This window comes from Myxocyprinus asiaticus, chromosome 7 (assembly GCF_019703515.2).
Source record: "Myxocyprinus asiaticus isolate MX2 ecotype Aquarium Trade chromosome 7, UBuf_Myxa_2, whole genome shotgun sequence".
Taxonomy (NCBI): domain Eukaryota; kingdom Metazoa; phylum Chordata; class Actinopteri; order Cypriniformes; family Catostomidae; genus Myxocyprinus; species Myxocyprinus asiaticus.
Window position 1 is genome coordinate 37,331,293 of NC_059350.1, and position 25,797 is coordinate 37,357,089.

At 37.0% G+C, this 25,797-nt stretch overlaps 1 protein-coding gene across 9 annotated transcripts in view; it reads left to right on the forward strand.

Annotated features, from left to right (window-relative positions):
* The window catches only part of klhl5 (kelch-like family member 5), a 99,362-nt gene that overhangs the window by 37,139 nt on the left and 36,426 nt on the right, over positions 1–25,797 (forward strand). For all 9 annotated transcript variants that reach the window (XR_007897660.1, XM_051701931.1, XM_051701935.1 and 6 more), the window contains 3 exons: positions 4,163–4,345; positions 18,422–18,558; positions 18,859–19,055. Coding sequence is in view for 8 of the 9 variants with exons in the window: in XM_051701931.1 (XP_051557891.1) it covers positions 4,163–4,345; positions 18,422–18,558; positions 18,859–19,055 (517 nt within the window). In the remaining variant the exon portion in view is untranslated. The remainder of the gene's footprint in view (positions 1–4,162; positions 4,346–18,421; positions 18,559–18,858; positions 19,056–25,797) is intronic.

Genomic DNA, 25,797 nt, shown 5'->3' on the forward strand with positions numbered 1-25,797 from the left:
ATGGGCTCATATAAGTAAATATTCTCTTCAATTTTTAAAAGGGGGGAGAGAAAACTTCCTGTCGCTTTTGTTGTTGATGTCAACAGCAAAAATAATGTCACTTGATGCATGACCATGTACTTGAAAACCATGAACAAAACAATGCAACATAAAAGGATATGTGACCCAGGATACATTAAATACAGGTTACCTTTTTACTATGGTGGGTCGCCACTTGATTTCCAATGTAAAATCTGGGTCCCGAAGGAAAACCATTTGAGAACCACAGACAGGAGCAGTCTGGCTGCGCTGTCGTGCACCTACAATATATGTTAATTGTTAATAATCATAGGACATTACTTTAAAAGCTCACACAGCTGATGTTATTTTTCATTTAGTAGTTAATTTAACATGCTATGCTAACATGTAAACTAACATGCTTTAGTTATATAACATGTTATAGTTACATGCTATTTTTTTTAATCATGTTTATAATTTGGTTTATTATTATAATTCTGTTAGCTTTCTTATTTATTCTATTTATTTTATTTATTTTCAAATGGGAGACTTTTTTTTACACATACTTCCATTAAAAAAAAAAAATGGTTTCAAGTTTCAGTTATAATAAAACGTAAAAAAAAAACTCTAAAGTTCATTGTAAAATATTATTGATAATAATAATTGTGTAATACCGTATACTGTGATACCGTGAAACCGTGATATTTTGTGAGATGGTTATCGTACCGTGAAAATCTCATACCGTTGCAACCCTAATACAGATTTACCGGTTCGATTCCAATTTACAAGTTCTCAATTCAATTCTGATTTGATTAGATTCCAATTCATTTGGATATACTTCAGTTATAATGTCCATTTTGCTTACGTAAGAAATTATCACTCAGCTTATACTGTTATTTATACAGGAGACCTTCTAACTTTGTACATTACGAAAATATTATTTAATTAATTTATTATTTTATTATTAGTTTTTCATCATTTTGGTCACATTTTAGCTTTTTAAAAATGTACACATTCCATGGAGGTCTATTCCATTAATAAATATGATGTCTTGAAATTGCATATATTATATTGCATATATACTGTATATGTATGTATTGTTACAGTTGAAGTCAGAAGTTTACATACACTTAGGCTGAAGTCATTAAAACTCATTTTTTAACCACTCCACAGATTTAATATTAGCAAACTATAGTTTTGCCAAATCGTTTAGGTCATCGACTTTGTGCATGACACAAGTAATTTTTCCAACAATTGTTTACAGACAGATTGTTTCACATTTAATTGACTATATCACAATTCCAGTGGGTCAGAAGTTTACATACACTAAGTCAACTGTGCCTTTAAGCAGCTTGTAAAGTTCCAGAAATGATGTCAAGCCTTTTGACAATTAGCCAATTAGCTTCTAATAGGAGGTGTACTGAATTGGAGGTGTACCTGTGGATGTATTTTAAGGTCTACCTTCAAACACAATACCTCTTTGCTTGACATCATGGGAAAATCAAAAGAAATCAGCCAAGACCTCAGAAATGTTTTTTTTTTTTTGTGGATCTCCCCAAGTCTGGTTCATCCTTGGGATCAATTTCCAAATGCCTGAAGGTACCACATTCATCTCTACAAACAATAATACTTAAGTATACACACCATGGGACCACAGGAAGGAGACGCATTCTGTCTCCTAGAGATGAACGTAGTTTGGTGTGAAAAGTGCAAATCAATCCCAGAACAACAGCAAAGGACCTTGTGAAGATGCTGGAGCAAACAAGTAGACAAATATCTATATCCACAGTAAAACGAGTCCTATATCGACATAACCTGAAAGGCTGCTCAGCAAGTAAGAAGCCACTGCTCCAAAACCACCATAAAAAAGCCAGACTACAGTTTGCAAGTGCACATGGGGACAAAGCTCTTATTTTTTGGAGAAATGTCCTCTAGTCTGATGAAACAAAAATTGAACTGTTTTGCCATAATGACCATCGTTATGTTTGGAGGAAAAAGGGTGAGGCTTTCAAGCTGATGAACACCATCCCAACCGTGAATCATGGGGGTGGTAGTATCATGTTGTGGGAGTGCTTTGCTGCAGTAGGGACTGGTACACTTCTCAAAATAGATGGCATCATGAGGAAGGAAAATTATGTGGATATATTGAAGCAACATCTCAAGACATCAGCCAGGAAGTTAAAACTCTGTCACAAATGGGTCTTCCAAATGGACAATGACCCCAAGCATACCTCCAAAGTTGTGGCAAAATGGCTTAATGACAACAAAGTCAAGGTATTGGAGTGGCCATCACAAAGCCCTGACCTCAATACGATAGAAAATTTGTGGGCAGAACTGAAAAGGCATGTGCGAGCAAGGAGACATACAAACCTGACTCAGTTACACCAGTTCTGTCTGTAGGAATGGGCCAAAATTCCAGGAACTTATTGTGAGAAGCTTGTGGAAGGCTACCCAAAACATCTGATTCAAGTTAAACAATTTAAAGGCAATGCTACCAAATACTAACAAAGTGTGTATAAACTTCTGACCCACTGGGAATGTGATGAAAGAAATAAAAGCTGAAATAAATCATTCTCTCTACTATTATTTCACATTCTTAAAATAAAGTAGTGATCCTAACTGACCTAAGCCAGGGAATGTTTTCTACGATTAAATGTCAGGAATTGTGAAAAACTGAGTTTAAATGTATTAGATGTATGTAAACTTCTGACTTCAACTGTACATGTTTATTATTTACATGCATAGTGTACTATTTAGAAGTATAAATTTTGATATGTAAAACAAGTGCTTAAACGTCAATTGATCAGCCAATTGCTAACCACGGATATTCTTAGTCATGTAGCACAAAATGTGGTCACATTAATATGGGGATTTAAAGGAATGTTCCGGGTTCAATACAAATTAAGCTCAATTGAAAGCATTTGTGGCATAATATTGATTACCACGGAAATTAATTTCGACTCATTCCTCCTCCTCCTTCAGTGAGGCACTTACAATGGAAGTGAATTCTTAATGTAAAAATACTTTTTCAAAAGTATAACCACAAGACATAAAGGATATACACCGATCAGCCACAACATTAAAACCACCTGCCTAATATTGTGTAGTTCCCCCTCTTGCCGCCAAAAAAGCACCAAACCGCATCTCAGAATAGCATTCTGCTGATCTCCTGGGATTTTCACGCACAACAGTCTCTAGAATTTACTCAGAATGGTGACCAAAAAAAAAAAAAAAAAAAAAGTGACCGGCAGTTCTGCAGATGGAAATGCCTTGTTGATGAGAGAGGTCAACAGAGAATGGCCAGACTGGTTCGAACTGACTAAGTCTACGGTAACTCAGATAACCACTCTGTACAATTGTGGTGAGAAGATGTTGGGTTGGCGCTGTTTTGGCGGTATGACGGGGACCTACACAATATTAGGCAGGTGGTTTTAATGTTGTGGCTGATCAGTGTATGTGTAAACATGATTTTAATGTGATAAAATCCCTTATAAACCTATTCTGTGTAAAGTTATAGCCAATTTTACAACTTCGTTACCATAATGATGTAATGTCAACAATCCCAAAAAAGACTGTAAAAATTACAATTTAAACAACTTTACAGCTCAAATAATACAGTGCACAAATTTTAACAGAAGAATTCATGCAAGTGCTTTTATAAAATTATAAGCTTCAAATTTGGCCACATTCACTTTTATTGTCCCCATTCACTTCCATTGCAAGTGCCTCACTGTAACTTCGATTTTTGATTTTATAAAAGAAAAGGAGGAACGAGTTGAAATACATTTTTGTGGTAATCAACCTTATGCAACAAATGCTGTCAATTTATCTTAACTTGTATTGAACCTGGAACATTCATTTAAATAATTACTATCAGGATCCTTCAAATCAAGATTGCGATTACATTTTTACCCATCCCTACTTAAAACTCTTGAATTTTTTTTTTAAATGTTTTGAAAACCATATGGAGAAAATGAATGGAAAAATACTTCCATCGCAGGACAAATGCCACTGAAAAAGTGGCTGGTCACTGTTGCTTTCTATTGTACTCAAATTTAGCATAAACTCAGATTCTCTTCATTTCAAGTCAGATTGACCCAGTTCAGTTAAAATGTGCAATATATATATATTTGTTTATTCAAATTTTTTTCATGTATGTTTTCAGGACATCCAACAGCAGTGCGACATTGTCCTCATGTGCGTCGATGGAGCCGTGTGTGTCAGATGAACACTTCCAGGCACACAGTCACGCTGAACACACCTTCAGACGCATGGAGGCCTACCTGAGGACCAGGAAGCTCTGTGACGTTGTGCTACTCGCCGGGGACCGCAGAATACCTGCTCACAGGTAACGAAAAGCAGCAGTACACTCATATTTCAGAAGAGTCACACAAACAGGCCTTAAAACAAACAGGCATAACTCACAAAGGGTGAGATCTATTTAACAGGCAATTTAAGAGTTTGCTTTTGTTAGTCTGACCCAAGCTCTGGTGGCTGTGTATCTTTTCACTTGTAAATAGTTCTTTGATCACTGTATGTGTGTGTATGCTACATAGAAAATGAGAGAGAAAAAAAAAGTTGACCAATATTTAGTGGCCCCACAATAAATGGGCCCTTATATTTGGACAAGTTTTTTGTATTTAAAGCTACACTATATAACTTTTGGCCCTCTAGCGGTTAAAAATATTTCGGAATAACATTGTTTTGGTAATGACATAAGTCGTACTTCAGCTCTACTCTGTGCAGATGAATGTGGCTCAAGGCACCGGTGTATACTGGATAGGACATCTTATCAGAGCGAATGGACAAATAAATAACGAAAGAAAGGAAAAGACGGATATTCGAAAACATGTCATCTGAGCCATATCTTATGCTGTTATTTTGACTTATTGGAAACATTGATGTTTTGAAATAAATTACGTTACAAAAGTTAGGCATACATTCGTTAACATTAGACATAACGATTGCTAGTCTGATAAGGTCAAACGTTGTAAAGTTTTTATAACTGCAGGATATTCTGGCCAAATAGACCGTGGTAGTAACTAATTTATAGATTGTCATTGTTACCAACCAGTGGTCAACATCATTTCAAGACTCACATGTCCTTGGCAAGCCTAGGACTAAAGGATTTATTTCTATAATTATTGCCACTATAAAGAAAAATACACACGTGTGCTAGCAAGTGAAAAGTTCTGCACCGATTACAGTATAATTATTGTATTTCACTACACACACACAGATGTGTGTGTGTGTGTGATTACACAACTATACATAAACCATATCAATAAAATATCCTACCTGTTGAGTAAGAAAAAAGCCATCTCTGGGTCGCTTTTAAATCCTTTCAGTTGTCACCGCCTCTGAAAAGCCAAACCAGTGTTGATACGGGTTTTATTATGGACTCTGTCGTGTTTACTTTTTGCTTGTAGACTGTGCTCTGTTTGGGGTTTCTTTGTTTTTACAACCGGTGATTCCCCAGAGGTTTGCCGTTTTGAATGATCCATGGTCAATTTTTCTCATTCATTGAGACAAACTTTCAGCTTCAGCTACTCCCACACCATACACGCGCTACAGTAGCCGGAGCTTATTTTCTCTGTGTACGGATATGACGTCAACACGCACGGGCGAATGACGTATGTATGCAATTTCCTGCGAAATCCGTCCCGACAGCTCATAATTATTATTATAGGTTTATCAAAGTGTATTTGGGTAAATTAAAGACATGGTTTGGAAGATGGATTTTTGTTGCACTCTCTCATTAAAAACATTGCTATTTAAAAAAATAAAATAAAAAAATTACATAGTGTAGCTTTAATGCATGCGGTTCATTGCTCTTGATGATATTGAGAGAGTCGTTGGAAGGATGTGTAAGAAATGATTATTTTCTATTGCAAATGGTCTGAATATGATGATTTTTAGTTATTCTGTTCACTGAGCTACATGTTTAATTATTGACGACTTTTATAATTAAATAAGTCAATAAGATGAAATTACATGACATTGTTTTTACAGACTGAGAAACTCTGCTTGTTTAATGTGATTAAACATTTCAACAAATTCTGAAAAGATAATGAGTCTCATTCACTTATAATTGCCTACCAGTGTTCTTATGTGCAGAGAAAAGTTTCTGACACAAATTTTCCACCGGATTCACAATTCCACACAACACCACTGATACAGCCTTTTATCACTTTCTGCTGACGTATCCTTATGCTCTCTTTTGAAGTGCTTTTGTAATTTCTAAAATAATATTATTCACGTAGAATACATTTAAAACATGAATTACATTAGTATGTACATCTGTTTGCTTTTCTTTGAAAGCTGAAGTGTGTGCACTCCCTAATGAGTCAATGAACAAGGAGGAAATATAGTCATTTTTAATTTGTTGAGCAGAAATGTTTTGTTTTTGAAAATTCAAAATGTCTATATCTTCTACTAGTTTAAGAAAGTAACTTCAAAGTAATTAGTAATGTAATTATGATGAAGTAATCAATAAAGTCAGTCATCTAATTACAATATTAAAGAAGTACTGAGTAATTTGTAGTGAATAACTTTGAGTAACATACTTAAAATTGGCCTAGACGTCAGCTGCACCTTTATGCAGATCCTATTCCAGATTGAGCTATAATGCCATAATTTTTGTCACTCTAAAATAAGTAAGATTAAATTAAAGACAAGGTATATATATATATATATAGAGAGAGAGAGAGAGAGAGAGAGAGAGAGAGAGAGAGAGAGAGAGAGAGAGAGAGAGAGAGAGAGAGAGAGAGAGAGAGAGAGATACACATTTGAAGTCAGGAGTTTACATACACTTAGGTTGAAGTTATTAAAACTCTCATTAAAAGTATTTTTTTTTAACCACTCCACAGATTTAATATTAGCAAACTATCATTTTGGCAAGTCATTTAGGACATCTACTTTGTGCATGACACAAGTAATTTTTCCAACAATTGTTTACAGACAGATTGTTTTACTTTTAATAGACTATATCACAATTCCAGTGGGTCAGAAATGTTCATACACTAAGTCAACTGTGCCTTTAAGCAGCTTGTAAAATTCCAGAAATTATGTCAAGCCTTTTGACAATTAGCCAATTAGCTTCTGATAGGAGGTGTACTGAACTGGAGGTGTACCTGTGGATGTATTTTAAGGCCTGCCTTCAAAGTCAGTGCCTCATTGCTTGACATCATGGGAAAATCAAAAGAAATCAGCCAAGACCTCATAAAAAAAATTGTGGATCTCCACAAGTCTGGTTCATCCTTGGGAGCAATTTCCAAATGTCTGAAGTTACCACGTTCATCTGTACAAACAATAGTATGCAAGTATAAACACCATGGGACCACGCAGCCATCATACCGCTCAGGAAGGAGATGCATTCTGTCTCCTAGAGATGAATGTAGTTTGGTGCGAAATGTGCAAATCAATCCCAGAACAACAGGAAACAGGTAGACAAGTATCTATATCGACATAACCTGAAAGGCTGCTCAGCAAGAAAGCAGCCACTGCTCCAAATCCACCATAAAAAAGCCAGACTACAGTCTGCAAATGCACATGGGGACAAAGATCTTACTTTTTGGAGAAATGCCCTCTGGTCTAATGAAACAAAAATGGAATTGTTTGGCCATAATGGCCATCGACATTTGTGTATTCAATGCAATCCCATTCTGACATTATAAGCGTGACTTAAAGGGGTCATGAAATACTCTTCTTCTTTTTTTTTATTATCTTCCCTGAGGTCCACTAATAATGTTAGTAACGTTTTTTTGCATTAAAAGAGTCATAATTTAGTAAAATATAATCATTTTCCACCCAGTCTCTGGCCCTCTGACTGAAACGCTCGGTTTTGGCATAAGCGCTTCCTTAAAACTTCAATGTAAATGCCCACTGTTATGACTGGCTAACAGCTTGCAGCCCCTCGAAATAAGCCATTTTATAAACTCAATCTGAAGAGAATGAACAAGCTCCACAACATTATAAAACTACATTTTATGGGTTACACAACCAGGGTTGGGGAGTAACAGAATACATGTAACGGGAATACATATTTAAAATACAAAATATAAGTAATTGTATTCCACTACAGTTACAATTTAAATCATTGGTAATTAGAATAGAGTTACATTCAAAAAGTATTTTGATTACTGAAGAGATTACTTTGAATTTTAATTTGTTTCATTTAATATTTAGTCCTTTCAGATAGAAAACATTTATACATATAAATGATGCGATCCAATGAGCGTTTGAGCAGCGGTGAAATACTTTCTTATGATGTGTTACATTCATACAAGCAGACAGAGTAGTAGGTTTGAAGGAAGTTTGGAGCAGAAGAAATGGAAATAAACCTTGTGTAAATTGTCAGCTTTATGCTAAGCTAAAATGCTATTTATAGCCATTTTACATGCACATGTTATCAGGCACAATCATATTTTTTTATCAAGAAAATTCACGTTGGATCATAATTTCTTTTTTTCTAGTAAGACCTTTGATATTAGGGCAAAAATCGTATTCTTGATAATAATTTTTGTATTGTTTTCCTTAAAACAAGATCAGTTTACCTTGTTTTAGAAACAACACAGCATATGATATTTAGGTTTTTCAGAGAATGTATTTTCAACATGTGTCTTTAACATGTTTATCTTACTGTACTGGCAGAGTTTTTATAGTCAAAACAAGTGAAAAAATCTACCAGTGCTGAAGAAGTAATCCAAAGTATTTAGAATATGTTACTGAACTTGAGTAATCTAATGAAATACGTTACAAATTACATTTTACAGCATGTATTCTGTAATCTGTAGTGGAATACATTTCAGAAGTAACCCTCCCAACCCTGCACATAACTCACATCCAATACATTGCATCTGAATGTATTAAACTGTTCATCACGTCAAAAGCAATAGAACCCATTATAATCAATGATGCTGTCTACCATGGAAGCGTGCTTTGTGGCGCGGTGCGGCGTGTCGCGCCAACAGTAAACAGATGTCCCGTTACATTTTGCACTGTACGTGCTGGCACTGCTACTGCCAACAACACAAACGGTTTCGAAAGTTCATGTCAACGCGCCCGGTGTAGACAGCCTCAAGCCGTTGTGTCAACGGATGCGCCCGGTGTGAATATACATCCACATGACGTACATACAGTACATAGTTCAAAGCTCGGTGTAAACTACACGCACACACATCCAGTTTCCAGTATCATCCTGCACTGAAATGCACATCGCCGGAAATGCATCTAAACGGTCAAAGATGTCCATCTAGCACGTTTTCATACACCAACATTTAAAAATAGCACAGATGGGCGAAAGAACGTGTCCATGAGGTGGCAGCTGAATGACAGAGAATGGATTGTCCTCTTCAGAGTTGTAACTTGACACCATGTCTTTTAAAAGTGGCCCGAGATATGTATCAAGTGGTCAAAGACGTCTGTCTGTGCATGTTTAAATACTAAAATAATTGAAAATAGTCCAGATGGGTCCTCTTTAGTGTTCAGGAATAGTTAGGCCACAGGCCTTGTTTGTCCTTCTCTCAGTTTACAAACTGAAGCCCCAGTGGGTGGGGCCAAGGGTGCGTTGAGGAAAAAGTAGGCGTTAATGTTTTTGAGATGTAGAGGTGGTCATGAATTAATGTACCCCTAGTGACGTAGGGAAGTCACGGAATTAGAGAACGAGGCGTTTTTGCAGTTTGATTTCAATAAATGCTTTTATTGCATTGGGGATTAAGTTTTGAGTTCTGAAATGTTTATATAGTAGAAAGACCTTTTATATATCTCAAAATATCAAGGAAAATTTGATTCCTCATGACATGACCCCTTTAAATGTTCAAAATTACCTGTTTTCACAGCTTAGTTTCCATTAATGGTCTGGGTGGACTGTGGAGGGATTCTTTTGTTGTGAACAATAGAATATGTCTACATAGCACATTCAACACTTGTATTTTAAAGGAAAATCTCGTTTTGATATGTCCCAGCTCAAAGAGTTGGTGTCTTTTGTCTTTCTCTATATCTATATAATTTCAGTATACCAAGAATTCAGGCCTCCACACACAAATAATGCACACCCACAGAAGGATGTTTAAGTTTTTTTTAGTTTGAAGTTTCTTATGTAAGTTAATATGACAGCACCTTGGCATTCCATTCTTCTATTTTTCTCTGACCCATTCATTCTCTCCTTTGTTTTGTTTTCATGTGTTTGTTGATGGTATAGTTTTGCTGATTGCAGAGATGCCTCAGGCAGATGGAAGGTTTTGCTGGTGATTCATTTATAATGATGCACATGTACACACACACACACACACACATTGTTGACGACTTCTTTTGGGCTAATGATATTTGCTGTCGCCTAACCCCAAACCCAATCAGGTTTGGCCGACATTGCGGGGACCAAATAGGATAGGAAAACCTTATATCAGCTACGTTTGAAAACCTGAAGAAAAGCTATATTTACGTACTAGATAATGTTTTAGTCAAAATCTAAAAATGCAAAAAGATTTTGTGTGAAGGTTCGGCTTAGGGGTAGAGGATATAACATATCATTAGCTCAGTATGAAAACAAAACAAGTCAATGGAAAGTCCCCACCAACATGTTAGAAAAACAAACGTGTGCATTTGAGTGTGTATAAAGAGAATCCAATCTGTTCTGTAATAAAAAAATAAATAAAACAGAAAGAGAGTGACAGAGGACAAATGCTACATGTTACTCCTACTGCTAAACAAGTCTCACAGTCACTAATGTGCTTTCACTCCATCTCACACTCATCTTTTTATCTCATCTCTTTCTCTTATGAACTCCAATTTGTGCTTCCTCTCTCTCTGTTTTCTGCTCTTGTTACTTGTCCTTTGTTAATCATATACAGGGATGTACTGGAACTACTGCCCAGGACCTTTATGCCCCATTATGATCAAGAGCTTACAATCCTCCACTCTTATTAAATATGCATATAATACAAACTATGGCCTGCTGTATTATCTAATTGATATATTTTTATTTTTATTGTGCTTTGATGCGTCTTAACCTCCTGAGACCCTAGTGTGACTGCTGTGTGGATTTCCCATTTCCCTTTTTGATTTGTAACAAGTAGCACCTAATAAACATGCAAAACAAAATTATTTCTAGAGTAAATAGTTTTCATAAAAATTGATGGCAACATATGTGGACAGTGGGAGTAAGTTGTGAATTTTTTTAATAAAACCAAGCTAGAAAGTATATATATATATATATATATATATATTTTTTTTTTTTTCTTTTATCAAATTGTTTATTATGTTTCTGGAAGTGTTGGTAATTCATGTTTTTGAGACGTTACAGACATTACATCAGAAATTTGCATAGTTAATTCTGATTCAAGGTAATGGCCAGCATCCTCAAATCACTGCCAACCATTTTAAAATAAAATTATACATTATAAATTCTGAATCTCTGTACAGATTACCATTGTCCCATGTCTGCCAAACATGTTGAGTGGTCCAAACATCATCTGTAGCCTGAAACTGAACTTTTGGTTGGATTTTAGGAGTGAATGCACTTAGCTGCATAGAGAGCTATAGGATGCTCTCTTGCTCCCTATTTAGTGAATGACTTAACCTCCAGTGTGCTGTCTGTTTGCACTGGTTTCAGAGCAGTTTGAAATGCAACTTATTTTCATCCTAACTCCATATAAAGGCTCTAAAAGCAACAATTTTCAGCCTTTAGTAGTAACCAATGATTGTCAATGTGAAAATGCACAGTAAATAAAGGATTTCTAAAGAAATAATTTGCTAAGTACACATTAGTGTACATTGTGTTTAGCAGTGTGGCGTTTCGCGATAAATCACTCAAATTTAAAAAATGCATATCGGATGAAACTAGAGACTCTAATCTTTTGACTCTGAATAAAACTGAATTAGGCTTCTTACCAAATGTAGTTTTGTTGGCGTGAGAGACAGAGACCCGGGTTCAATTCCTAGATGCTTGCATTTCACTTAAAAAAAATAAAAAATGCAGCAGGTACTTGATTCCATTCATATTATGTTTTTACTGACTTGAGCAACTTTTACCTGTACTGTACTGTGATATTAATATATAACATCTATCCCCCAACATGTTTGACTTGCAGGTGAGGAGAGTCATGTGCAGACAGATTGCAGCAGAATGGGATTGCCAGTGGCAGGGAGGGAAGTATAGCATAGGGAGCTGCTCAGAATTAATTACCTGCTTGGATACAATTAATTTTTAGTGAGAGGGGCGGGATGAATTTAAAAGGGACACAGTTTTTACAACTGCTCTGAATGTGCACTGAATAAGTGTAGTCTCGTCTGCGAGCCTGCGTCCAGTTCTGCTCTACAGAACAATGCCTTAATCATCTGCAGGCCGGCCTGATGATGCCAGAAATGTAATCTGTGTATATTTATGTTGTATATAAATTTGGCTTCAACAGCCGGCCCAAAATTGAACTGACCCTCTGTTAAATAGTCCTGGTGCTCCATATGGCCTGTCCTTCCATTTTCATATATACTTGTTTTCCAGCACAACATTTGAAAGTACCCGCTCTACATGAAAAGTATAGTATACAAAACAAAAATACATTGTAACATAATATGCACACTTGGAATCTGCATCTTCAGAATTCTGCAGAAAGCTCATAACCCACCCCACCCCTTCATTTTTATTTCTTTTTTCATATTATTTCTAAAGAGTTTCTTTTAGCTACCAATAATACCTTACATACTGTGGTGGTACCATAGTAAAGTGATAGTATCACTGATACTTGATGATAAAAATGATGATCATGATAATCAGTTAGCAACATGGTATGTTTAAAAGTACCATGGAATTTACATTGTACAAAGGTACTTCAAAGAATACAATTGACCCTACGCTAAGCTCCGCCCCACTTGGTTACCACTGCTCACTCTGACAAGCTTTGCAGAACTTCGCAAAGGAATGAATGGGAGATTGCTGTGAATGGTGCGTTTCTGGCTAAATAATCTCATAAACTAAATTGATAATATTCTTATGTGGGCTGGAATGAAGAGTGACATTGTAAAGCATATTTATCTGTCATTTTTTTGTTATATAATTTGTTAAATTACATAGTAATCTGATTGAAAATTGTAGACTGTCAATCAGAATTGAGGTAAACTATTATCACAGTCACTTAAAAGAGAAAAGCATAATTTGATGGAGATACACACCTGATAACATTAGTGCAAGTGAACAGAACTGCTTAGAACATCTCAAAACACACACACTTTGATGCTGTGAACTCTTATACAATCATCATTATTAAGACCTAAATCAATATGTTAAATAATTAATGTTAAATTATTAGCTTTAATTTACCTTGGAGCAAATGTAGGTTTCCTTGCTGATGTTATACATGTTCATTTGGGAATGAGGGCTGACACAGTTTAATCCATAGCATGCTCTGCTCCAGATATATTTAAAGATTTGTTTTTTAAAACACAGTGTGTATCCTCTCTAGGTTCCTTGTGTCACTATAACAAGTGAACCAGAAACTGCTTTTTTTTCCTTCTTCTTTTATTTTGGATTATTTTTATTTAATTCCACCTGAAACTACTCAAACACACATTACTCCCATAGACTCACGTTGGAAAAATTAAACATGTCAGAGTAATGATGCACGGCAACATTTGCTAGGATAGGATTAGTCAGATTCGCTTTTAGGGCGGGCTTAGTGAAGGGTCAATTGTACTTGCATGGTACATTTTCAAAAAACATCAAATTATCATGGTAACATGTCTGTACCGAGGTAAGTTGGGCAAGGAGGAGGCGGGAACCAGCTAAACAGTCAACGTAAAGCTTAATGATAAAACTCAACATAAAACAAACACAGACACACATGCAATGCGGCCGCGTGCATCTCTCTCGAACTGGCGCCTCCGGCTAGTCTTTATCCCCCTCCCAGCTGATTAGCCTGATTCAGGGCCGGCCGTGTGTCCTCATGCTAAATCTTTCTGAGAGTTGTCATGACTGATCTCTGTTTAACACATTTGACCATATTTTAATCCATTTTGCAGAATTTCACAGATTCACCCCCATTTCAATCTGTGAAAAAAACAAACAAACAAAAAAATTTAAAAATTGTGCAGATTGTTTGTGAGCCCACACAATACTAATATCATTGTAGTATATGGGAAGAATTCAGGTAGATCTTTTTTCTGCCAGTACAATCAAAACAAAGTATCACTGTGAGGGATGAGGGATCATTCCAGTGTTGCCATTTCTTCTGTGATTATCCTTTTTCTTCAGTTCAAATATGAGTGTAGGGTTTATGAGGTTTAGTAACTGTCAGTTGCTAATCCGGTATACTTGAATTAAATCTCACGACTTATCAAACTTTAACCTTAGCAAACACAACCAGAACACTTTACCACAAATCACATAGTAACTTAATAAAAGGTTAACAGAAACAAACCCCCATATAGTTTGTATTTCTTTCAAGTTGAAAAGACTCAAACGTAATTCTTTGATACAGTAATAAGCATTTTGACTATTAGTCTAATAGATTTAAAGCCTCAAGCTTTGACAGAGTGTGTGCATGTAAATATCTTTGGAGCTGGATTTGAATAGGAAATCCTCATTTTTACCATGCTTCAGTTAACGGATCCACAAATCCTGTCTCTTACTCTGTGTGTTTGTGTCACTATTTTCTCCATTTTCTTTCCAACCTTCCACCATGCTTTACCTGTAGCACACAGCAGTGTCTGTTCAGTGATCCAGAATATATATATATATATATATATATATATATATATATATATATATATATATATATATATATATATATATATATCGTGGCGGGGTGAACAAGAGACAGACACAGTGGGTGTGGCGTCAAGCCTTGGAGAGGCGTTTATTGTAAATAATAATCAAAATAACAAGTCTATAAAGGGGGATAATAAAGTGTCCAGGGGGAATAGTGTTCATAACAATCTGGCATCCTTGCGGTGAGACGGGGCTCCGTGAAGGGCAGGTTTGTGTCCATGGAATGGCCCAGGCATGAGCTGGGTCCGTCGGCCGCACACGCTCCCTCCAGGGTCCACAGCGTGAGGGGCGGCTGTGTCCTTGGCGGCCTGTCTTCCCAGGCCCGCGGCAGGTGAGAGGGGAAGGCGGCCCGGCCTCTAGCCCATCGGCCGCGACGTGTGCAGTACTCCCCTGGCGACTCATCAAATCGGCCCGGGGGGTCCGAGGAGCGGGTCCGGTGGCGCATCATCTCATCTGAACCCTCCCAGCTCTGGTCCTGGGTGTGCGAGTAAGCCAGTGTGTGCACACATGGAGATTTGAAGCCGGCTGCCTGAGAAGATGTGTGCTCTGCATTTTAAAGACAGCTGCGATGAAGCATTATTCACATTAGGCGTGCTTCATTCACCGCTGTCAGAACGAGGCTTATTAATTATGCACCTCTTCTCGCTCTCGGCCCTAAGAGGCGGGGCGATGATGACGAGCCGGAGGGGCGGATCATTCTGCGACTAATATATATATATATATACACACATACATACAGTTGTGCTCAAAAGTTTGCATACCCTTGGAGAACTGGTAATATATGTACCATTTTAAAAAAAACATGAGTGAGCAGGCAAAACACATTTCTTCATTATTTCATATTTATGAAGATTCATATTTCATAAGAAACTTCAAACTAAAAAAAACTTCAACATCCTTCTGTGGGTGTGCATTATTTGTGTGTGGAGGCCTGAATTCTTGGTATACTGAAATTATATAGATATAGAGAAAGACGAAAGTCACCAACTCTTTGAGCTAGGACATATCGAAACAAGATTTTCCTTTAAAATACAAGTGTTGAATGTGCTATGTAGACATATTCTATTGTTCACAACAAAAGAATCCCTCCACAGTCCACCCAGACCATTAATGGAAACTAAGCTGTGAAAACAGGTAATTTAGAACATTTAAAGGGGTCATGTCATGAGGAATCAAATTTTCCTTGATATTTTGAAATATATGTAAAAGGTCTTTCTACTATAAAAACATTTCAGAACTCAAAACTTAATCCCCAATGCAATAAAAGCATTTATTGAAATCAAGCAAAAACGCCTCGTTCTCTAACTCTGTGACTTCCCTACGTCACTAGGGGTACATTAATTCATGACCACCTCTACATCACAAAAACATCAACACCTACATTTTCATCAATGCACCCTTGGCCCCACCCACTGGTGCTTCAGTTTGTAAACTGAGAGAAGGACAAACAAGGCCTGTGGCCTAACTATTCCTGAACACCAAAGAGGACCCATCTGGACTATTTTCAATTATTTTAGTATTTAAACATGCACAGACAGACGTCTTTGACCACTTGATACATATTTCGGGCCACTTTTAAAAGACGTGGTGTCAAGTTACAGCTCTGAAAAGGACAGTCCATTCTCTGTCATTCAGCTGCCACCTCATGGACACGTTCATTTGCCCATCTGTGCTATTTTTAAATGTTGGTGTATGAAAACGTGCTAGATGGACATCTTTGACTGTTTAGATGCGTTTCCGGCAATGTGCATTTCAGTGCAGGATGATACTGGAAACTGGATGTGTGTGCGTATAGTTACACAGAGCTTTGGACTGTGTACACTAATTTTGCATACCCTTGGAGAATTGGAAATATATGTACCATTTTTAAAGAAAACATGAGTGAGCAGGCAAAACACATTTCTTTTATTTCTTATGGGATTCATATTCAACTGTAGGTTATAACAGAATGGCACAATCATTAAACAAAACATGGCAAAAAAAAAAATAAAAAAAATAAATGACCCCTGTTCAAAAGTCTGCATACCCTTAGTTCTTAATACTGTGTATTGCCCCCTATAGCATTAATGACAGCGTGCAGTCTTTTGTAATAGTTGTCTATGAGGCCCCAAATTCTTGCAGGTGTTATAGCTGCCCATTCGTCTTAGCAAAATGCCTCCAGGTCATGCAAAGTCTTTGGTTGTTTTGCATGAACTGCACGTTTGAGATCTCCCCAGAGTGGCTCGATGATATTAAGGTCAGGAGACAGTGATGGCCACTCCAGAGCCTTCAACTTTTTCTGCTGTAACCACTGGAGGGTCAACTTGGCCTTGTGCTTAGGGTCACTGTCATGCTGGAAAGTCCAAGAGCGTCCCATGCACAGCTTTTGTGCAGAAGAATGCAAATTGTCTGCCAGTATTTTCTGATAACATGCTGCATTCATCTTGCCATCAATTTTCACAAGATTCCCCGTACCTTTAGAGCTCACACACCCCCAAAACATCAGTGAGCCACCACCATGCTTCACAGTGGGGATGGTATTCTTTTCACTATAGGCCTTGTTGACCCCTCTCCAAACATAGCGCTTATGGTTGTGACCATAAAGCTCTATTTTGGTTTCGTCACTCCAAATTACAGTGTGCCAGAAGCTGTGAGGCGTGTCAAGGTGTTGTCGGGTATATTGTAACCAGGCTTTTTTGTGGCATTGGCGCAGTAAAGGCTTCTTTCTGGTAACTCGACCATGCAGCTCAATTTTGTTCAAGTATCGTTGTATTGTGCTCCTTGAAACAACCACACCACACACTTTTCCAGAGCAGCCTGTATTTCTCCTGAGGTTACCTGTGGGTTTTTCTTTGTATCCCGAACAATTCTTCTGGCAGTTGTGGCTGAAATCTTTCTTGGTCTACCTGACCTTGGCTTGGTATCAAGAGATCCCCGAATTTTCCACTTCTTAATAAGTGATTGAACAGTACTGACTGGCATTTTCAAGGCTTTGGATATCTTTTTATATCCTTTTCCATCTTTATAAAGTTCCATTACCTTGTTACGCAGGTCTTTTGACAGTTCTTTTCTGCTCCCCATGGCTCAGTATCTAGCCTGCTCAGTGCATCCACATGAGAGCTAACAAACTCATTGACTGTTTATACACAGACACTAATTGCAATTTAAAAAGTCATAGGTGTGGGAAATTAACCTTTAATTGCCATTTAAACCTGTGTGTGTCGCCTTGTGTGTCTGTAACAAGGCCAAACATTCAAGGGTATGTAAACTTTTGATCAGGGCCATTTGAGTGATTTCTGTTATTATTATGATTTAAAAATGAGCCAAACAACTATGTGATAATAAATGGCTTCATATGATCACTATCCTTAAATAAAAGCCAGTTTTTTTGCATGATCAGTCATATTTTCAAAATGAATGCCAAAATTTCACAATTTCTGCCAGGGTATGCAAACGTTTGAGCACAACTGTATATATATGTGTGTGTGTGTATGTAAAAAAAAAAAATATATATATATATATATATATATATATATATATATATATATATATATATATATATATATATATATATATCTATATATCTTATATATATATATATATATTTTTAAAAAAGAGAACATGTGGGCACTCACTGCGATACAATAGCATCTGAGTCTCTCTTTGTCTCTCTTTCTCTCTTAGACTGGTTCTCTCATCAGTGTCTGATTACTTTGCGGCCATGTTCACCAGTGATGTCCGAGAGGCAAAACAAGAGGAGGTCAAAATGGAGGGTGTTGACCCAGATGCATTATGGATCTTAGTACAGTATGCTTACACAGGTATGAGTTTTTCTGGGAAAAGTTGTGTTTAAGAATTTGTTAGAGAATATTTGTTATACACATATACTTAACCTTTCATGCAGTAAACATTTCACCTAAAAAACACTATCTGTTTTTCAACCACTGAAAGTGGCAGAGTATTTGGGAAACCTGTTTGAAAATAGTCATTGTTTTTGCAATTCCGATTGGTGCCACTAGTGGTGCATAAATTACACAGTGCACCTGTAAGAATTAACCTTATTCTCTCTCTCTCTCTCTCTCTCTCTCTCTCTCTCTCTCTCTCTTTCTCTTATTCTGCAGGCCGTTTGGAGTTAAGAGAGGACACTATAGAGAGTTTGTTGTCAGCGTCCTGTCTCCTGCAGCTGTCTGCAGTGGTGCAGGCCTGCTGCAGTTACCTGATGAAACAGCTTCATCCCTCCAACTGTTTGGGCATTCGATCCTTTGCAGATGCTCAGGGCTGTCTGGACCTCCATAAGGTGGCACATAACTACACTATGGTGAGCACAAACACACACACACACACACACACACACACACACACTTAAGAGTAGTTATATGATCCCTTAAAGGAATAGTTCACCCATAAATAAATATTCTGTTACATTATTTACTAATGTGGCTCCAAACCAGTATGACTTACTTCCGTGGAACAGATTGAATGAATGTCCTAGTTGGCTGAATTCAGTGCAATGGCAGTACATAGTACTAGGGATGGGCATTTTCAAGTAATTTTGTAGTTGAGTACACTAACCCATAAAAAATGAGTAATCGATTATTTGTAAATGAAAATGGAAGTTAAAAATGACAAGTATTACATGTACATGAAACTTATATTTTGTTGTATTAACAAACGTTACCAAGAATGGTTTCAAAATAACTAACTTAAACAAACTATGCTTTTCTTTTGGCGGAATTGTTTTTTAAATTAACAATATGCATTACTAATAAAATTAATAAAAAAGATTTAAAAGTAAAAAAACACTTAACCAAAGCTTAGAAACAAAGAAACCAATGTTGACGGCATTAGGGTATTGCACATTTATAAACTTTGAGTCTACATAAAGGCCAAATTTTATCATGTTATTGTTCAGAAAAAGTGGGGAAAGTTGGCTTTTTTTTATAAAATACGCTCTACCCGTGGTAAGAGAATTAACGCACATACATACATACTGGTCTGATAAGCTTCCATGTTTCTTGTACCACTTTACAGTTTCTTTCCACCAAAAAGCAGATCCTCTCACTGGAGGCACAGATGGTAAATGGGCAAAGAAAAATCTAATTGCAGTATTCAAGTGTTTGTAATATTCGACTCGCTGGTGCAGAACAGGCACTCAATTATTTATTACTCGTGCACATACCAAATAGTGACTTATTTGAATGCTTAATAAAGCACCTAAAAGTGTCATAAAAGTGGTCCATAACACTTGTGCATCATATACCAAGTCTTTTAAAGGAATACAGTCACTTTGTATGATGAACAGACAGTAATTTAAGTCAACTGTATGTATGGCGTCTACATTGATAACATCAAACCTCAATGATTCTTGCATGTCTAGTGACCAAACATCATGAATCATGATGTCATGTTGCAAGAACAAATTATGTTGCGACATGATGGCATGATCACGAGATGCACAAGAACCCATTAGGTTTGTTTCGGACGACATGACGGTGATTAAAGAATTTTCTTTTTTGCGTGAGCTATTCCTTAATTAGCACAAGTGATGTGCGAGAATGAGTTTTACTCCCCACCATGAAAGTTTAGAGAACACTAAACCCCTTTGTTTTTTATCTTCAATGAACACCCCCCCCCCCCCCCCAGCCTCATTTTTTTTTAGCTCTTTTCTTTCATTCTTCCTTTGTTTGTCTTCCTCCCAACCAAACTTATCCTGAAGGATTTATCTTCTGCAGTTCACAGAGCCAAAACTTTCCAGTAACACACACGCATGTGAATTAGAGACCTCTGTTGTGTTGTGCACACAACCTCATATGATATGCTTAAAGTTCAAATAAACGCACAAAAAAAAATTGGGTGAATTCACTAAACAGCTCTGCCACTTCACTGAACAGTATTTCAGCACGTAAACCATCTTATTGTTCAGTAATCACCCTCAATACAGTTTAACCAGATGTTAACCTTGTGCCATAAGTATTTAAATTAAGTAATTGTCATTCTTTTTAGCACAAATACACATCCTTTCTGTGTAAATTAGGGTTATTTTAGATAGAAGTTAGTGCAATTTGCTTGCTACAACTAACAACACACTACCAGCCACATAAAGCAGGCGGTAGATTAAATTTTATTTAAAAGAGATGTTTGTGTTCATTTTCTATTGATCATGGCAGCAGTAATTCATCAAATGATGGAGAAGAGTGTTATAATAACCAGGCATATATCTAGATGCACAATGTATTCAAGCGCACTACACCAATTGCGCCATTTGCATTTTAATGAGCCGATTAAGGGTGTCTGGACTGCAGTGGTGAAGTGAGGCTGGACAGTCCCAGCATAGGATGTCAAATCGTGGTAATCTGCTGCATCATCCACAATCAAGCACTCCGATCTGACCCCACAAGAACTGAAATTGTGCCCTGCAAATGGGAATGTTTGCACCTTGGCCTGATTTGCATAAATCCTTTTGTGAATTGGGTGCAGCATTCTATTCCTTGTCTATGTGGCTGTCTGCATCAGTGTTTGGGCATTTCTGTTCATCTATAGGCATCTGTGTTCATCTGGCCATCTGTGTTTATATCTGTAGATGTGTGTTTGTGAGTGAGTGATTGAGACGATTTGCACAGCCGTGAAGGCAGTGATGGTGAAAAAGTTCTCTGAATGAGGCGAGTGTGTTTAATTGGACATGCTGCCGTTCCTCTTCACAAATTTTCCGCTCAGCGTTTGATGTTCTACTGCTCCTGAGGGAGACTCATTCAAGAAAATATAACCCCTAATAGCCCGCCCACAGTTCACTACAGGGGGGTTGTCATGGAGACTGCATTGAAAACTTGCTTGATTTTCCATCATTGTTTCTGTTTCCTATCTGTCTTTCCTGACCTTGTTTTTTATTTCATTTTCCCCTCTCCCTCAGCAATGTGATGATGTCCACTTTGTACCAACAGTCTCTCTTCTCTCTTTCTGTGATGTATGATTATGCTGTGTAGTCTGTCAGTAATTGTATATTCTGGTCTTATTGTATCGTACAGTTAATATGTAGAATATGCAAATAGTTCTGACTCTAAAATCTAAATGTTTTAGCTGTATGGTAAATGTATTGTAATGGAATTCTGTATTATACAACAGTTAGTTATGGATGGCCCTCTAATCTGATTAGACAAGCGGTGTTCCAAGAGTGTGGATATTTAGTTGGGTTAATATGGGCAAAATGGGACACTTTTGGAAATTTTACTTCTCTTGGCACTTTTAATTGTGATTCAGTGTACACTCACTGAGCTCTTTATTAGGAACTCTATGGCCCTAATAAATTGCTCGACGTGGTCTTCTGCTGTTGTAGCCCATTTGCCTCAAGATTCAACATGTTGTGCATACTGAGATGCTATTCTGCTCACTACAATTATACAGAGTGATTATATGAGTTACCATAGCCTTTCTGTCAGCTCGAACCAGTCTGGCAATTTACCGTTGACCTCTCTCATCAACAAGGCTCACTGGATGTTTTTTTGTTTTTGACACCATTATAAGTAAACTCTAGAGACTGTTGTGTGTAAAAATCCCAGTAATCAGCAGTTACAGAAATACTCAAACCAGCCCATCTGGCACCAACAATCATGCCATGGTCGTAATTTCACAGAGATAAAAATTTTTCCCTATTCTGATGGTTGATAGGAAAATAACTGAAGTTCCTTACTTGTATCTGCATGATTTTGATTTTATGCATTGCCACACGATGGGCTGATTAGATAATCGCATGAACAAGTAGGTGTACAGGGGCCGGTTGCATAAACATAGCCATTAACTTAAGACTGCATCTAACAATTAGTTTGACTAGCTAAAGATGCCATAAAAAGCCTGTTGCATAAAACAAGCTCACAGTTGTCTTAAGTAAGACAGTCTAATTTGCATAGCATTGTGGGAAAAATAAGACACCGAACAGCTTGAAAAATGGCCGCTCAATACAGTTTCATTCGCTGAAAATATTTGCTTATTAGAGGACTACAGTGCTTCAAAATTTATTCTAATGAACAAATTTAGTAATTTTAACCAAAATGATTAAAAAAAAAACACATGACATTTTTTTTTACCATTGTTGAAGTCAAAGTCTTCTACAAAGTCTCAACTCAAGCCCCTTTCAGCCACTACTGGCTCAGCTGACAGTTATTTTCCATGGCAACATGGAATGTAAGCAAAAGTTAGCCTGGGGGTGTGCTGTCTTACATTTTGGTCTTAAATTAGACTGATCTAAGTTTTTATGCAACTGACTGAAAAAATTAAGACCAACATTTTAGACGACTAACTAGTAAGACTAGTCTAAAACAGTTTTATGCAACCGGCCCCAGGTGTTCCTAATAAAGTGTTCAGTAAGTGTATATAAAACCATATAACCTGATATTATACCTTGATGGAAAGCGTAGGCTGTCTCTTACCTTAGTCAAAACCAAAAATGAAAAAGTACTGAATACTGGGAAGAAAAATCTTTGAAGGCCCTCTTTAAACCAAATCCCAGATGTCAAAGTGGGACACTTCACTAAACTGCCATTTAATCATTATTATTGATGTGTAAGGTCCTAACTCCTTTTTGAAATGTCTTGATGTGCTGTACCACTTTACAAGAATCAAACTGTCCCACTTTGCCCATATGCCTCTGGTAAAGTGGGACAGAGCAAAAAATGATTCTATAGAAAATAGAAACTATTTGGAATAACTTTTTACATTTTCTGATACATTTTCAAATCATAAATGATTATATGTAACATTTACAAACAACCTTAACTTTTTTATAACCTTAACACGATTTACCTCAAATTTCTATGTCATTTTTTTACCATTGCTTTTCCCACTGGTGATCGTAAAATGAGCTCTGCCACTCATCCCGGTGTTACATAATCAACCTAAAATCTCAAAAAGTTAATTGTTTACTTCTCAAAGATTAGTTTAGTAATGATTTTTAACCATTTATGGAAATACATATGGCTAAATGTGAATCAAGCTTAACTGCCAAACTTTACCCTTTGTCCCACTTTAGCCATATTCACCCTATAAATATAAATAGTATAAAAAGTCTGTGTGCAAGTTGCTTAGTGACATGCTATGGTTGATCGTGCTTTGGCTTCATTTGAAAATATTTCCTGTAGTGTGCGGTATTTGGATTTTGTTATCATACAGAGCTGCGCTGCCATACATTTTCTTACCGTAGCTAAACAAGCCCAAGCGCCTGAGCTAAACATTGCATGCCACTAATCCACCATTTACATTTATGTTTACAATTATTTTCTTGGCTGATTCTGTCTGTCAATTCAATTTACAAGAAAGTGCACGTTCACTGTGTATTTTCGTCTTCAGAATAGACACATATTAACTGTATTTTGTTCGTAAAGACCTTGCAATGTTGAAAGGCCATTAGTCAAACCTTAACTTTAACACACTCACTCTCTCTCTCAATATACCTTACCACAATCAAAGTCTTATATCGTGATGTATTCAGGAGACAAAAAAAGCCTTGAGGTAGCCAGAATAATTGTGTCCAGACCTCCTTGTGAGAGAACAGATGGAGGACCCTGTATAAACGTCCTGTGGAGAATAAACCAGGTGATCTACAATGCAGGATTTTTTTGTGGAGTAAAAGCTACATGTGTTCAGGCATGTGGCACAGCAATGGGCGGCAAATGTAGAATTGGTGGGAAATAAGTTGAGGAAGATTAAAATATCTGTAGTAGTTGATTTGGATGATTTGATGAGTTCTAATAGAAAGTATTTATTGGGGGACTGTAGTATAGATTAGATCCCAGTAGATTATGTAGTAGATTATTTAAATTATCTGTTAGGAATGACAAAACTCGTGATGTGGGAGACAAGGAAGAATAAAGGTCTGCAATTAGATACTACAGATCCTGAAATTTTTTTCAAGTGATTACAAATAAAGTTATGGGTTTTTGTGAAATATGGTGTGTTAAAGAGGCTTTATGTGCATTTAATGATGATCAGCTGGTTCTGAAATGTTCATTTAATTTATTGTTTTTCGTATTTTATTGTTATTGTATTGGAAAACATTGCAAGATTTGAGTATTGGAGATTTACAGTATGTATGTGAAATGTAGCAAAGCAATTATTAAAGGAATATTCCAGGTTGAATACAAGTTAAGCTCAGTTGACAGCATTTGTGGCATAATGTTGATGTCACAGTGAGGCACTTACAATGGAAGTGAATGGGGCCAATTTTTGGAGGGTTTAAATGCAGAAATGTGAAGCTTATAATTTTGTAAAGCATTCTTGTGTTAAAACTTGTGTATTTTCATTTGTTGTCATAGCAATTTAAGTTGTAAAATTGGATATAACTTCACAGAAATGTTTAGTACTTGATTTTGTCACACTAAAATCATGTTAACACATATATTGGTTAGGTTTTGCATTTAAAACAATGAATATTTAAATGTTCCCTATCTGTCACCCACTCAACGTTGTGTCAATGTAGTGACACTAGGGGTCACTCTTGGGAGCCCCAAACACCCATGCTTTTTTTTAAAAAGGCCAATGAAAATTGGCGAGTGGAATTTGCATGCCACTCCCCCGGACATACGGGTATAAAAGGAGCTGGTGTGCAACCACTCATTCAGATTTTCTCTTCGGAGCTGAGCGGTTCTATTCATTGAGCTGAATTCATCCGCCGAGTTTATTCACCTCTCTCTGCTGGATCTTACGGTGCATTTCAGCAGCTTCTCCCCCTCTGCATCTGTGGTTTGCAGAGAACACCCCTGGGCGCTTTGGCAGAACATTTAAAAGAATATATTCTAAAAGAGTATATTTTCTTTCTGAAAGAGCAGCACGGAATGTCTTTTTAAAGACACGTCTTTTTAAAGATGCCTTTCCGTTTGTGTGTTATTCCTGGTTGCGGTCGTTATTTCTCCGCTTCCGACGGCCACGATCGCTGTCTTATGTGTCTGGGCACTGCCCATGCGGAGACATCGTTCGTGGATGAGTCATGTCGTCATCGCGAGAACATGACCATGGCAACGTTGCGGTCGCGGCTTGCTTTTGTAAGAAAGCAAGCCACCCCAGCGGCTCCCCGC